Here is a 16,541-nt window from a genome sequence, read left to right as displayed (position 1 = left end):
ATTCAACCCCCTTGGCATTTTTCCTATTTCATTCCCTTACAACCTGGAAATAAAATGTTTTTTTGGGGGTTTGAATTTGATTTACACAACATGCCTACCACTTTGAAGATGCAACTTGTTTTTTATTGTAAAACAAGAAATAACACAAAAAAACTGAACATTTGAGCGTGCATAACTATTCACCGCCCCAAAGTCAGTACTTTGTAGAGCCACCTTTTACAGCAATTACAGCTACAAGTCTCTTGAGGTATGTCTCTATATAAGCTTGGCACATCTAGCAACTGTTTTTTTCCCCCATTCTTCAAGGCGATACTGCTCCAGCTCCTTCAAGTTGGATGGGTTTCGCTGGGGTACAGCAATCTTTAAGTCATACCACAGATTCTCAATTGGATTGAGGTCTGGGATTTGACTAGGCCATTCCAAGACATTTAAATGTTTCCACTTAAAGCACTTGAGTGTTGCTTTAGCAGACTGCTTAGGATCATTGTCCTGATGGAAGGTGAACCTCCATCTCTGGAACCTCCAGTCCCTGCCGATTAAAAACAACCCCATAGCATGATGCTGCCACCACCATGCTTCACTGTGGAGATGGTGTTCTTGGGGTGATATGAGGTGTTTGGTTTGCGTCAGACATAGCGTTTTCCTTAATGGCCAAAAAGGTACATTTTAGTCTCATCTGACCAGAGTACCTTCTTCCATATTTTTGGGGTCTCCCACATGCCATTTGGCGAACACCAAATGTGTTTTCTTATTTTTTTCTTTTAAGCAATGTCTTTTTTTCTGGACACTCTTTCGTGAAGCCCAGCTCTCTGGAGTGTACGGCTTAAAGTGGTCGTATGGACAGATACTCCAATCTGTGCTGTGGAGCTTTGCAGCTCCTTCAGGGTTATCTTTGGTCTCTTTGTTGCCTCTCTGGTTAATGCCCTCCTTGCCTGTGCCATGAGTTTGATGGAAGGCCTTCTCTTGGCAGGTTTGTTGTGGTGCCATATTCTTTCAATTTCTTATAATGGATCTAATGGTGCTCTGTGGGATGTTCAAAGTTTCTGATATTTTTTTATAACTCAAATCTGATCTGTAATTCTCCACAACTTTGTCCCTGACCTGTTTGGAGAGCTCCTTGGTGGTGCCCTTTGCTTAGTTGTGTTGCAGACTCTGGGGACTTTCAGAACAGGTGTATATATATTGAGATCATGTAACACTTAGATTGCACACAGATCGACTTTATTTAACTAATTATGTGACTTCTGAAGGTAATTGGTTGCATGAGCTCTTATTTAGGGGCTTCATAGCAAAGGCTGTGAATACATATGCACACACCACTTATTCATTTTTTTTTTTGTATAATTTTTTGAAACATGTTCTGTTTTTCATTTCACTTCACCAATTTGGATGATTTTGTGTATGTCCATTACATGAAATCCAAATATATTTAAATTACAGGTTGTAATGCAACAAAATAGTAAAAACACCAAAGGGGATGAATACTTTTGCAAGGCACTGTAATCCGTTTCTCCCTGAGTATGCTGATATTAATATTCATGTATGACGTTGATGTTGTGTCCCTCACTGCTTGTCATTTAGGATGTGAGGGCCCAGGAGATATAGAGCTAAATATACACGTCTGACACTATTATCAACAGTGCAGTAATGAGCTTCAAGCCAGTCACTCATCATACTTGCTTGAGGTAATGCTACTTTCTTTCAAGACGATGAATAGTACACAAAGAGGCACTTAGATGCCCCTATGTCTTTCCGTGAAATGATTGCATTTTCATGTCTCCGGGTCTTGTAGGCTACTTGCATTATACAAACATGATAGATTATGGTTTACATTGAACATCAAAATCAATATTTGGTGGCTATTTTTGTGTCTATGGGTCAGATGAGATTTAAGTGGATGCCCTGCTGAAGTAGTAGGGTATAGAGACACATGCAGGTGCACGTTGTCAATAATAGGACAGACTCACAAATCCATGTACATGTGCCTCTTTCTTAATATGGACACCATACAGTCACGTGGAAAAGGTGCATGCTAGTAGTATGGCTCTTTACAGCTTTGGTTGCATTCCAATGATCTCTCCTTTCCCCCTGAAGTGTGTACTTGTTCATTTCCCTTCATAGATTTGAAAGGTAATGACTGGTACATGGAAACATCTTCTAGCCCATGCCTACACCAATCCAATGTTTTTAAATGTGTGGGGAGTCGTAGTGAAAGAGTACACAGTTCAGAAGGAAGGAGAGATTATTGGGACGCAACCTTGGTGTCTTTCCCAGAGGGGCTTTATCCTCCCTATAGGCAGTATAGATACCTTAATAGAAAGTTACTCAAGTAAAAGTGAAAGTCAGCCAGTAAAATACTACTTGAGTAAAATTCTAAAAGTATTTGGTTTTAAATATACTTAAGTATCAAATGTAAAAGTAAAATAATAAATGATAAAAAATTCCTTATATTAAGCAGAGTAGATGGAACCATTTTCTTGTTTTTAAAATGTATGGATTGCTAGGGCCACACTCCAACACTCAGACATTATTTACAAAATATGCATTTGTGTTTAGTGAGTCCGCCAGGACAGAGGCACTAGGGATGACCATGTGTTGTCTTGATAAGTGCGTGCATTTAACAATTTTCCTGCTAAGCATTCAATGTTACGTCCGATGTTGGAATGAGACCAAGGTGCAGCGTGGTAAGCGTACATCTTTCTTTATTTCGATGAACACCAAAAAAACAACAAAAGGTAAACGAACGTAATGTTCTGCAGGCTACACAGTAACTGTACAAAAACAAGATCCCACAACTGAAAGTGGGAAAAGCCCTGCCTAAGTATGATCCCCATTCAGAGACAATGATAAACAGCTGCCTCTGATTGGAAACCATACTAGGCCAACAAAGAAATAGAAACAGATTTTCCCACCCAAGTCACATCCTGACCTAACCAAATAGAGAATAAAAAAGTATCTCTAAGGTCAGGGCGTGACATTCAAAATGTAACGATTACTTTTGGTTGTCAGGGATTGTAGGGAGTAAAAGGTACAATATTTTCTTTCGGAATGTAGTGAAGTAAAAGTAACATTTCTCAAAAATATAAATAGTATTGTAAACTACTTATCTAGTACTATAAAGTGTTTTCACTTCAGTACTTTACACCACTGCCTATAGGTGCTGTGTATTAGGTGTCCCTTGACATTATTGGTGACGGAGGTGTTGGATATTATCAAGGAAGCATCAGGTTATTTAGGCCTATATTTTTCAGAGTTTTCCTTTGAAGTGATCAAATCAAATCACATTTTATTTGTCAAATGCGCCGAATACAACACCTTACCGTGGAATTCTTAATTACAAGCCCTTACACAACAATGCAGTTCAAGAAATAAAGTTAAGAAAATATTTACGAAATAAACTAAAGTAACACAAGAAGATTACATAACAATAACTAGGCTATATACATGGGATACCGGTACCGAGTCAATATGCGGGGATATAGGTTAGTCTAGATCATTTGTAAAGTGACTATGCAAGAAGCTCACGCGCTCAGGTCTGTTCAACGCTGGTCCGACCAATCTGATTCCACGCTTCAAGACTGCTTCGATCACGTGAATTGGGATACGTTCAAACAACAAAATTGAAGAATACGCTGATTCCGTGAGCGAGTTCATTAGAAAGTGCATTGACAATGTTGTACCCATAGCAATGATTAAAACATTCCCAAACCAGACACCGTAGATTGATGACAGCATTTGCGTGAAACTGAAAGCTCGAACCACTGCTTTTAACCAGGGCAAGGGGACAGGAAACATGACCGAACACAAACAGTGTAGCTATTCCCTCCATAAGGCAATCAAACAAGCTAAGTGTCAGTATAGAGACAAAAATAGAGTCGCAATTCAACGGCTCAGACACAAGGTATGTGGCAGGGTCTACAGTCAATCACGTATTACAAAAAGAAAACCAGCCCCGTCGCGGACCAGGATTTCTTGCTCCCAGACAGACTAAATAACTTTTTTGCCCGCTTTGAGGACAATACAGTGCCACTGACACGGCCCGCTAGCGAAACCTGCCGATTCTCCTTCACTGCAGCCGACGTGAGTAAAACATTTAAACGTGTTAACCCTCGCAGGGCTGCAGGCCCCGACGGCATCCCCAGCCGCGCCCTCAGACAAGGACCATATCACCTCCACCCTACCTGACTCCCTAGACCCACTCCAATTTGCCTACCGCCCCAATAGGTCCACAGACAATGCACTCGCAACCACACTGGACACTGCCCTAACCCATCTGGACAAGAGGAATACCTATGTGAGAATGCTGTTCATCGACTACAGCTCAGCATTTAACACCATAGTACCCTCCAAACTCGTCACCAAGCTCGAGACCCTGGGTCTCAACCCCAACCCTGCACATCTGGTTACTGGACTTCCTAACGGGGCGCCCCCAGGTGGTGAGGGTAAGTAACAACATCTCCACCCCGCTGATCCTCAACACCGGGGCCCCACAAGGGTGCGTTCTGAGCCCTCTCCTGTACTCCCTGTTCACCCACGACTATGTGGCCATGCACATCTCCAACTCAATCATCAAGTTTGCGGATGACACTACAGTGGTAGGCTTGATTACCAACAACGATGAGACGTCCTACAGGGAGGAGGTGAGGGCCCTCATAGTGTGGTGTCAGGAAAATAACCTCACACTCAACGTCAACAAAACTAAGGAGATGATTGTGGACTTCAGGAAACAGCAGAGGGAGCACCCCCCTATCCACATCTACGGGACAGTAGTGGAGAGGGTAGCAAGTTTTAAGTTCCTCGGCGTACACATCTCGGACAAACTTAATTGGTTCACCCACACAGACAGCGTTGTGAAGAAGGCACAGCAGTGCCTCTTCAACCTCAGGAGGCTGAAGAAATTTGTCTTGTCACCAAAAGCACTCACAAACTTCTACAGATGCACAATCGAGAGCATCCTGTCGGGCTGTATCACCGCCTGGTACGGCAACTGCTCCGCCCACAACCCTAAGGCTCTCCAAAGAGTAGTGAGGTCTGCACAACGCATCACCGGGGGCAAACTACCTGCCCTCTAGGACACCTACACCACCCGATGTCACAGGAAGGACATAAAGATCATCAAGGACAACAACCACCCGATCCACTGCCTGTTTACCCGCTATCATCCAGAAGGCGAGGTCAGTACAGGTGCATCAAAGCAGGGACCGAGAGACTGAAAAACAGCTTCTATCTCAAGGCCATCAGACTGTTAAACAGCCACCACTAACATTGAGTGGCTGCTGCCAACACACTGACTCAACTCCAGCCACTTGAATAATGGAAATTGATGTAAAACTATATCACTAGCCACTTTAAACAATGCAACTTAATATAATGTTTACATACCCTACATTACTCATCTCATATGTATATTTATATACTGTACTCTATATCATCTACTGCATCTTTATGTAATACATGTATCACTAGCCACTTTAAACTATGCCACTTTGTTTACATACCCTACATTAATCATCTCATATGTATATACTGTACTCTATACCATCTACTCCATCTTGCTTATGCCGTTCTGTACCATCACCCATTCATATATCGTTATGTACATAATCTTTATCCCTTTACACTTGTGTGTGTATAAGGTAGTAGTTTTGGAATTATTAGGTTTAGATTACTCGTTGGTTAATACTGCATTGTCAGAACTAGAAGCACAAGCATTTCTCTACACTGACATTAACATCTGCTAACCATGTGTATGTGACAAATACATTTGATTTGATTTGTATAGATAATAAACATCGAGCAGCAGCAGTGTAAAAAACAAGGGGGGGGGGGGGGGGGGGGGCAATGTAAATAGTCCAGGTGACCATTTGATTCATTATTCAGCAGTCTTATGGCTTGGGGGTAGAAGCTGTTAAGGAGCCTTTTGGTCCTAGACTTGGCACTCCTCTACTGCTTGCCATGCGATAGCAGAGAGAACAGTCTATGACTTGGGTTTTAGGAGTCTGACAATTTGTTGGGTCTTCCTCTGAAACTGCCTAGTATATAGGTCCTGGATGTCAGGAAGCTTGGCCACAGTGATGTACTGTGCCATATGCATTACCCTCTGTAGAACCTTATGGTAAGATGCCGAGCAGTTGCCATACCAGGCAGTGATGCAACCGGTCAGGATGCTCTCACTGGTGCAGCTGTAGAACTTTTTGAGGATCTGGGGGGGAAAATATTATGTTGTGCCCTCTTCACAACTGTCTTGGTGTGTTTAGACCATGATAGTTTGTTGGTGATGTAGACACAAAGGAACATGAAACTCTCGACCCGCTCCACTTCAGCCCCGTCTACGTTAATGACAGCCTGTTCGTCCCCCCTTTTCCTATAGTCCACTGTCAGCTACTTTGTCTTGCTCACATTGAGGGAGGGGTTGTTGTCCTGCCACCACACTGCCAGGTCTCTGACCTCCCTATAGGCTGTCTCATCATTGTCGGTGATCAGGCCTACCACTGTTGTGTTGTCAGCAAACGTAATGATTCTGTTGGAGTCATGTTTGGCCACACAGTCGTGGTTGAACATGGAGTACAGGAGGGGACAAAGCATGCACCCCTGAGTGGCCCCAGTGTTGAGGATCAGAGTGGCAGATGCTTTGTTGCCTACCATTACCCATCAGGAAGTCCAGGATCCAGTTGCAGAGGGAGGTGTTTAGTCACAGGGTCCTTAGCTTAGTGATGAGCTTTGTGGGTACTATTGTGTTGAATGCTGACCTGTAGTCAATGAACATCATTCTCACATGGGTGTTCCTTTTGTCCAGGTGGGAAAGGGCACTGTGGAATGTGATAGAGATTGTGTCATCTGTTGATCTGTTGGGGTGGTATGCACATTTTAGTGGGTATAGGGTTTCTACCACGATGGTGTTGATGTGAGCCATGACCAGCCTTTCAAAGCACTTCATGGCTACCGTCGTGAGTGCTACGGGGCGGTAATCATTTAGGCAGGTTACCTTCGCTTTCTTGGGCACAGAGACTATGGTGGTCTATTTGAAACATGTAGGTATTACATACTCAGTCAGGGAGAGGTTGAAAATGTCAGTGAAGACACTTGCCAGTTGGTCCACGCATGCATACTGGGAATCTGTCTGGCCCTGTGTGAAATTTGACCTATTTAATGGTCTTGCTCATGTCGGCTACAGACAGCGTGAGCACACAGTCGTCCAGATCAGCTGGTGCTCTCAAGAATGCTTCAGTGTTTCTTGACTCGAAGCGAGCTTAAAAGGCCCTTAGCTCGTCTGGTAGGCTTGCGTCACTGTGCAGCTCACTGCATGGTTTCCCCTTGTAGTCCGTAATAGTTTTCAAGCCCTGCCACATCCGATGAGAGTCAGAGCCGGTGTTGTATGATTCAATCTTAGTCCTGTATTTACGCTTTACCTGTATGATGGTTTGTCTGAGAGTGGGATTTCTTATAAGCGTCCAGATTAGTGTCCCTTTCCTTGAAAGCTGCAGCTCTAGCCATCAGCTCGGTGCGGATGTTGCCTGTAATCCATGGCTTCTGGTTGGGATATGTACATACAGTCACTGTGGGGACGACGTCCTCAATGCACGTATTGATGAAGCCGGTGACTGAGGTGTTATATTCCTCAATGCCATTGGATGAATCACGGAACATATGCCAGTCTGTGCTAGCAAAAAACAATCCTGTAGCATAGAATCCGCTTCATCTGGCCCATTCCATATTGAGCGACTCACTGGTTCTTTCTGTTTTAGTTTTTGCTTGTAACAGGAGTCAGAAGGATAGAATTATGGTCAGATTTGCCAAATGGAGGGCGAGGGAGAGCTTGGTATGCTTTTCTGTGTGTGGAGTAAAAGTGGTCTATAGTTTTTTTTCTTCTGGTTGCACATGTGACAGGCTGGTAAAGCAGATTTATGTTTGCCTGCATTAAAGTCCCTGGCCACTAGGAGCACCACTTCTGTATGAGCATTTTCTTGTTTGCTTATGACGGCTACGAATAATATAGATGTGAACTCTCTTGGTAGATAGCGGGGTCTACAGCTTATCATGAGGTTGCCTACCTCAGACGAGCAATACCTCAAGACTTCTTTAATATTAGACATTGTGCACCAACAGTTATTGACAAATATACACCCCTCCCCGCCCCTCGTCTTACCAGACTTAGATGCTCTGTCCTACCAATGCACGGAGAAGCTGACCAGTTCTATATTATCCATGTCGTTGTTTAGCCATGTCTCGGTGAATCATAAGATATTGCAGTTTTAATGTCCCGTGGGTAGGATAGTCTTAATCATATATTGTCCAGTTTGTTTTCCAATGATTGCACGTTTTCCAATAATACGGAGGGTAGTGGTGGTTTACCTACTCGCTGGCAAATTCTTACAAGGCTCCCCACCCTCCCCCCTCTTTTCTCTGTGTTTTCTTCAAACGGATGACGGGGATTTGGGCCTTGTCTCGACAAAGCAGTATATAATTTGCGTTGGACTTATTAAACAAAAGATCTTTGTGCAGTTCAAGGTGAGTAATCGCTGTTCTGATGTCCAGAAATTGTTTTCGGTCATAAGAGAAGGTAGCAGAAACATTATGTACAAAATTAATTACAAACAATGCAAAAAAAACAGACAAAGTAGCACAGTTGGTTAGGAACTGCAGCCATCCACTCCGGTGCCACCATCATCATAGCAGGTAGCATGAGTGTGTTGCTGACATTTGGCAAAGATACCCTGCCTGCCACAGAGGATCAGTCCGAGGGTAACTTAGCTTCATGGTTACGATGCCATGTTGTAATTGCCATCGATATGAAGATTTTGCGGCTGTGTTGGTGACAGTGTAAGACGTTGGAGGATTTTGTGGGAGAGAATCATAATTTTTAAAAACATGTCTGGGACTGTCGAAAGTTGTTCCAATTGTGTTGCGGATCATGTGGAGGGTTATTGGGGAGGTATCAAGCATCCATTGAAGAACAATTGGCTGAGGTTGTGTAGAGTTCACACCATCAACTATTCAGTATCGATGGCTATCTGTAAAGTTTAATTGTATATATGTAGAGGTGTGGTGCTTGCAAGGCAGGCTTACAATGTTCAATTTGTTTAATAACCCATGCCTCTCACTTGAGATCTATACAATAATTCATTGACATTTCACTTCAACATTTGTCAGAAAGTGCTTAACAGTACCCATCCTATACCTCCAAAAAGCAAGCAGGAAGCACAGTGGCAAGGAAACACTTCCTAGAAGAACAAGATGGCGCCGGAGGAGATGGCCGCCATTTTACGGTCTCCTAACCAATTGTGCTATTATGTGGTTTTGTTCGTGATATTTGTAAATTATTTTGTACGTAATGTTTCTGCAAACGCATATTACGGCAGAAAAGAGCTTCTGGATATCAGGACAGCGATCACTCACCTCGGATTAGACGAAGATTTCTTCAACAACAACAACAACAACAACAAGCCGGACTCACATGATATTCTCCAAACACCCCACATGGCAGACATCTCAATTATTCTCAAAAGGAAGCGACGCAGAGGACGAAGAGCCGGATGCCTCGTCAGGACCCGCAGAAGGTGAGTGCAATCATTGGACAATAAACTAGACGAGGTACGATCACGAATATCCTACCAACGGGACATCAAAAACTGTAATATCCTATGTTTCACGGAATCGTGACTGAATGACGAAATGGATATTCAGCTAGCGGGATATATGCTGCTCCGGCAGGATAGAACAGCACACTCTGGTAAGACGAGGGGAGGGGGGGGGGGTGGTCCCTGTGCCCAACAACACAAAGGCAACCTGCAACCTAGCCATGAAGTGCTTTGAAAGGCTGGTAATGGCTCACATTAACAACATTATCCCAGAAACCCTAGAACCACTCCAATTTGCATACCGCCCAAACAGATCCACAGATGATGCAATCTCTATTGCACTCCACACTGCCCTTTCCCACCTCGACAAAAGGAACACTTGTGTGAGAATGCTATTCATTGACTACAGCTCAGCGTTCAACACCATAGTACCCTCAAAGCTCATCACTAAGCTAAGGAACCTGGGACTAAACACCTCCCTCTGCAACTGGATCCTGGACTTCCTGATGGGCCGCCCCCAGGTGGTGAGGGTTGGTAGCAACACTGGAGCTCCCCAGGGGTGCGTGCTCAGTGCCCTCCTGTACTCCTTGTTCACCAATGACTGCATGGCCAGGCACGACTCCAACACCATCATTAAGTTTGTCGATGACACAACAGTGACAATGAGACAGCCTATAGGGAGCAGGTCAGAGACCTAGCCGGGTGGTGCCAGACTAACAACCTATTCCTCAGCGTAACCAAGACTAAGGAGATGATTGTGGACGACAGGAAAAGGAGCACCGAGCATGTCCCCATTCTCATCGAAGGGGCTGTAGAGGAGCTGGTTGAGAGTTTCAAATTCCGTGGTGTCCACATTAACAACAAACTAGAATGGTCCAAACACACCAAAACAGTCATTAAGAGGGCACAACAAAGCCTATTCCCCCTCAGGAAACTAAAAAGATTTGTCATTTGTCCTGAGATCCTCAAAAAGTTCTACAGCTGCAACATCGAGAGCATCCTGACCGGTTGCATCACTGCCTGGTACAAATTGCTCGGCCTCCGACTGCAAGGCACTTCAGAGGGTAGTACGTAAGGCCCAGTACATCACTGGGGCAAAGCTGCCTGCCATCCAGGACCTCTACACCAGGCGGTGTCAGAGGAAGGCCCTAAAAATTGTCAAAGACCCCAGCCAACCCAGTCATAGACTGTTCTCTCTACTACCGCATGGCAAGCGGTACCGGAGTGCCAAGTCTAGGACAAAAAGTCTTCTCAACAGTTTTTACCCCCAAGCTATAAGTCTCCTGAACAGGTAACCAAATGGTTACCCGGACTATTTTCATTGTGCCACCCCCCCAGCCCCTCTTTTATGCTGCTGCTACTCTCTGTTTATCTTATATGCATATTCACTTTAACTATACATTCATGTACATACTACCTCAATTGGCCCGAACAACCAGTGCTCCCGCACATTGGCTAACCGGGCTATCTGCATTGTGTCTCACCACCCGCCAACCCCTCTTTTTACACTACTGCTACTCTCTGTTCATCATATATGCATAGTCACTTTAACCATACCTACATGTACATACTACCTCAATAAGCCTGACTAACCGGTGTCTGTATATAGCCTTGCTACTCTTATTTTCAAATGTCTTTTTAATGTTGTTTTACTTCTTTACTTACCTACACACTCACATACCTTTTTCGCACAATTGGTTAGAGCCTGTAAGTAAGCATTTCACCTGTTGTCTTCGGCGCACATGACAAATAAACTTTTATTTGATTTGAGAAGGAGGAAACCTCATGAAAACTCACTCAGAGGGGGAGGAGGGGGTCATCCATGCTGTAGGCCTACACAGTATGGTAACATGCAAGTACAAAGGCCAGTATCTTTAAGAATGAAGTAACCATTCAGCTAAACAAATAGCCCATAAAATATGAAACAAGTCTTCTCATTCTGTCATCCAATCTCCTTAGAAATCTTTATTTTTGGATCTGCCCTGAAGGCAACGTCGCAGACGGAAGACATTAGGGAGCTAAATGGATTTAGAGTCAAAGTGACATGATTTTATGCTACTTGGCATATGGTATCAGATTGAGCTTCTGTCTATTTTTGGTCTTCAACCAAAGTCTTGAATTATGGAATTATGAAAATAAGATTGGTCTGTGCTTTGTGACTGTTGATGCTTCAAGGAAAAGTTGTTGCAAAAATCATTCCAATCAAGGTTTTGCCTTTTGCTGTAGGATATTTTCCCCCTATGTTTGTTTTGTTTTTTACCCGGCCACAGGAAAGGAAGGAATCGTCCTGCATGATTCCTGTTTTTTTCCCACCATATGATTCCTGTAGGACTTGTTTGTAAGGGGTAGTACTTGTTACAGTATTGGTGTCTGTGTTGTAACATGAAATACATGACACCTCAAGGGTTGTCCGTTTGAAATTGTCAGTTTGAAATTGCCCACAGAATATAACTATTTTGATCAGACAGGGACATCCTGCTTTAGAAATGACCACTTCAGGGGGCAGTCACAATCAGGATAAGAAGTATTGCAATCAATTTGAAGGACACACTTTAAGCAGACACTCATGTTCCTAAGAAACAGCTGGAATACAATATTCTAGATGAGAGTTCTGTGCCAAACATGAAACATGTTTAGAGCAGTCTCTGAGAAACCGTTTATGTTTTTATTTTTGTGTCATTTAATGGGTGGAATGTAAGGTCCATGCAAGAACCATACAAGATACAAACAATAACCATTTTCATTAGAGCTGTCTGTGAGCTAGCATTCTTGTTTTTCCATTTCTCAAATATACAGATGAATTAAACAATTCTGAGGGATGGTGATTGGTAGCCAATAGTAATTAAATAGCTGAAATCAAATATCTGTGGATTGAATGTATCCAAGGACAATATTGTGAGCTTAAGATCTCAAGCGCATGATCGCAAGATATAAAGTATGACTATCTGTCCTGAGAGACTAATCGAAGGCAGATGTAAAGTTTTAATGGCACATTTGAAGTTGAATCTGTTCTTTACGTAAACCTGCCAACGGTATTTGTTATTTTATTTTCATGTACATTTCACATTTCCTGACTAACACTGAATGCTCTCTCCATCTCAAATAAAAACTCTTACACAGCTTTTCTCTCTATCCACAGCTGCACTCGAATATGGACAGGGGCGATGGTAACGTGAAGTACATTCTCACTGGAGAAGGGGTGGGAAGCTTGTTTTTAATAGACGAGAACTCAGGTGACATTCACGCCACTAAGAGGTTGGACAGGGAGGAGAGGGCCATATACACACTCCACGCTACGGTGGTGGACAAGAGGACCAATGAGACACTGGAGGCTGATACTGAATTTAACATCAAGATCCACGACATCAACGACAATGAGCCAAAGTTCTCTAAAGACCTTTATTTCGCCAGTGTCCCAGAGATGTCTGACGTAGGTGAGTAAGTTGGTCCTCTTGTGATGCTTTATTTCTGTGGAGAAATGTGAATGACAATTCTTTCTTAAACCTATATAGTTCACAGAAGCAGAGATAGCAGAGATGAACTGCATATCATTCAAATAATGTCATTCACACGGCAATATAATAATAGTGGAAGGTTGAAATTGAAGCTATCATTAAAGTGAAGGTTTTGCTTCATCACACTCAAATGAATTCAGATAATATAGATTAACCAGTAGGCATGAATACCAACAAAGCTTTAAACATGCAAACAGGAGAACTGGAATCAATTTCCAATCATGAGCCTACAAATTAATAGAAAGTGTAATCACCATTGAAGTAAAACTTACTTGCCAATATGAAAAATAATGGTTCTCTATTGTGTTCACATAATGATTGAATTGCTGGCTGACTCCAGAGAGAGGATGTTGCGGTTAAAACATCCAGCAGTGGTAATATGCATTGAATATGTGTCTTTCTGTGAGGTAACCAACCATTATTTATTGAAGATCAGACTCAACAAGCTCTGGGTTGGGCACTGTGAAAAGGTGTACTGTATAAGTAAATGTTGTACAGTAAAAGCACTGTAAACCACTTGTGCTAACAGGCAGACTTCCCTCAAAGGCTGATGCTTCCAGTTTCTATTTGTCTGTTAATTAATTCATTAATCCATCCATTTCTTCCAATCATTATTTAATTAATTTGTTATTCATGCATTCATACATACCCTCGGTAATGTTAGAGTGATGCATTTATCATGGGATTTCTTGTGTGTGAAGTGCATAGCCATTACCAAATCATTGGTCACGGTCACCAATGCTTCACCAAACAGATGAACAAACTGCCCATGGTTGTATCCCAAATGGCACTCTTTCCCTAGTGCACTTCTTTTGACCAGGGCCCATAGGGATGCATCCCATGTGTTTAGAGGGTGCAAACTGGTTTGTCAGAGCAGGCATCTGTGAAGAGTCAGCAGGTAGCCCCCTTTCATATTCTCATTGCAGACAGCTGTTCCTGCAGTCATTAGTATGCTTGAAGATAGTCAGACTTAGCCAGGACGTTGCAGAGGTCTCCCGAATGCCAAGGACAAATGTGTTCCAAATGGCACCCTATTCCCTATAGTGCACTACATAGGGAATAGGATGTCACTTGGCATGCCACCATAATCTGAGCAGTGGCTAGACAATGTAAGTACAACAAAGGGCTATGAACCCACACTCTAGGGGCCAGTTTCCCAGACATAGATTAAGACTAGTCTTGGACTAAGTGGCACTTTCAATGGAGAATTTCAGTTGAACATGAGTTTTTGTCTTGGACTGTATCTGGGAAACCAGCCCCTAGAGGCTTAGTATTAGAACAAGAATTACATTTTTGCCCCAAAAAATGTAAAACTGTACTCTATTGTTCACCCTTAGCAGAGCTTGAATCATTTCAGCTCAATTTACGTCCCTTTCATAGATGACTATTATGCATTCTGTGGAAATGTTTTTTGGGGAATTTATTATTTTTAGCTATATTTATAATGACAAGAGCTGTGTGTTGTTCATATTTCCCTAGGCAAGGTTAACTAGGTACTGTGCAACATAAATTACAAGGCCTCACAGAACTTCTACCTCCCTTTGAGCTGGATCGCAGTTCAAATTATTTTGTAAAATGTTATTGTGCTTATAATTACTTTATTATATGCATGCTAGATCATTCCTAGTAATTGCTCTGTATAGCTATGTACATTTTCGTGAATGTATGGATGTGCATTATGTTGGATGCAGAGATAAGGCAGCCTAGCGAGTAGACTGTTGGGCCAATAACTGGGAAAAATATGTTGATGTACCCAAGGCACTTAACACTAATTGTTCCAGGGTCGCTGTTAATAATGGCAGACCATGGCCGTGCACCACTCTCCGAGGGTATCTCAGGGAGAGTTGGGATATGCAAGAAACACATTTCCAATTATATACTAATACACACTTGTACATGTGTGAAATAGGACAAATAGAAGCACGCACCAAATTATATAATTTGTGCATTATCTATACTTTGCTATGTATTGTAAGTTCTCTATCTTCTCCTACACAGGCACATCAGTTATTCAAGTCACCGCGACAGATGCTGATGATCAAACATATGGGAACAGTGCCAAGCTTGTGTACAGTATTCTACAGGGTCAACCATATTTCTCAGTGGATTCAGACAATGGTAATCTAATCACAACACCCACAATGGGCATGCAAACACTTGAAAGAAGCCATCATGTGTGTATATTATCTCTCCTCCTCTACTCTGCAAACAGAGACCAAACAGCACTCAGTATGGGGTGTTTGTTTAGGGAATGATAAGTGAGTTGAGCTTATTCATGGTTTGCCTCTCTATCTCTATGTTAGTCAGATGGCACCTGGAAAGGATATTTTAATAGGGGGTGAATACAATGGCTGCTGTGAACTCAATGGCTTGGTGTGTTAATATACACTCTTAGGGTTCATTGGCTGTCCCCATAGGATAACCCTTTTCAGTGTCAGGGTTCCATGTACAACCCTCTGAGGAAAAGGTTCTGCATGGAACCAAAAAGGTTCTACCTGGAACCAAAAAGGGTTCTCCTATGAGGACAGCCGAATAATCATTTTAGGTTATAGATAGCACTTTACAGTAGTGTTCGGCTTTTGATACCTTCTTTTGATAACTACAACATTCTTGTGATATATTGCACATATTCTATTGAGGACTGGCAATTCAAATGTATTTACTCTAAATTAAGTAGATATTGTCCTTGTAAATTATTTTAATCTCAAGTTAAACCTGACCAGTCATATTGATAATAGTCTGTTTTCTCATTCAGGCACGATTAGAACAGCCCTGCCTAACATGGACAGGGAGACCAAGGAGAACTACCAGGTTGTGATCCAGGCTAAAGATATGGCTGGCCAGATGGGTGGGTTATCAGGGACCACCACAGTCAGCATTACCCTCTCTGATGAGAATGACAGCCCACCGCGCTTTGCTAACCGTAAGAGACCTTCTCTCTTCTCATCGTTGTTGATATTCTGTTTTTCGTGGAGACAAAAAGTGCTGTACATGTATGTGCTCTCTTTTCACTATCACTGTGCAATTTTTTTTAAACTGAGACGACAATTGTTAATCTGGCATGCATCGACGATATCCTGTGAGCTCTTTCTTAAGTCAGTGTTGGTTTGACCTCTGTCAAAAGTTGGTTTTGAGTAATGGGTTATGACATAACTAATAACCCATTCACTACAATTATGCTGAAACTTCGTCAGTTAAAAGGCAGATATTGTGCTATGTACGTAGCCTACGGGTAGGACTGGCATCAGAGTCGAAAAGGGAACAATCTGTACATAATAATCCTTTCTGAAGGAGTCCCACAACTAATGACAAAACAAACCGGAACATTTCCACACAAGACAAACTCTATAAAAAATCTGCGCTACTTAATTGAAGCTGAAAGTGGAGTACCTTTTATATATATTTCTCCCCCAGGAGACGTAGATAAACAAACATTTAAAAATACACA

The 16,541-nt window shown here is 42.5% G+C and overlaps 1 protein-coding gene across 1 annotated transcript in view; it reads left to right on the top strand.

Moving 5' to 3' along the window:
• Positions 1-16,541, top strand: part of LOC109899534 (cadherin-10) — a 54,344-nt gene that overhangs the window by 23,492 nt on the left and 14,311 nt on the right. The window contains exons 3-5 of the mRNA XM_020494856.2: positions 12,718-13,012; positions 15,092-15,211; positions 15,849-16,016. Coding sequence (XP_020350445.1) covers positions 12,718-13,012; positions 15,092-15,211; positions 15,849-16,016 — 583 coding nt within the window. The remainder of the gene's footprint in view (positions 1-12,717; positions 13,013-15,091; positions 15,212-15,848; positions 16,017-16,541) is intronic.

This window comes from Oncorhynchus kisutch, linkage group LG11 (assembly GCF_002021735.2).
Source record: "Oncorhynchus kisutch isolate 150728-3 linkage group LG11, Okis_V2, whole genome shotgun sequence".
Classification (NCBI taxonomy): Eukaryota; Metazoa; Chordata; class Actinopteri; order Salmoniformes; family Salmonidae; genus Oncorhynchus; species Oncorhynchus kisutch.
This window is presented reverse-complemented; position numbering and strand designations above follow the sequence as displayed.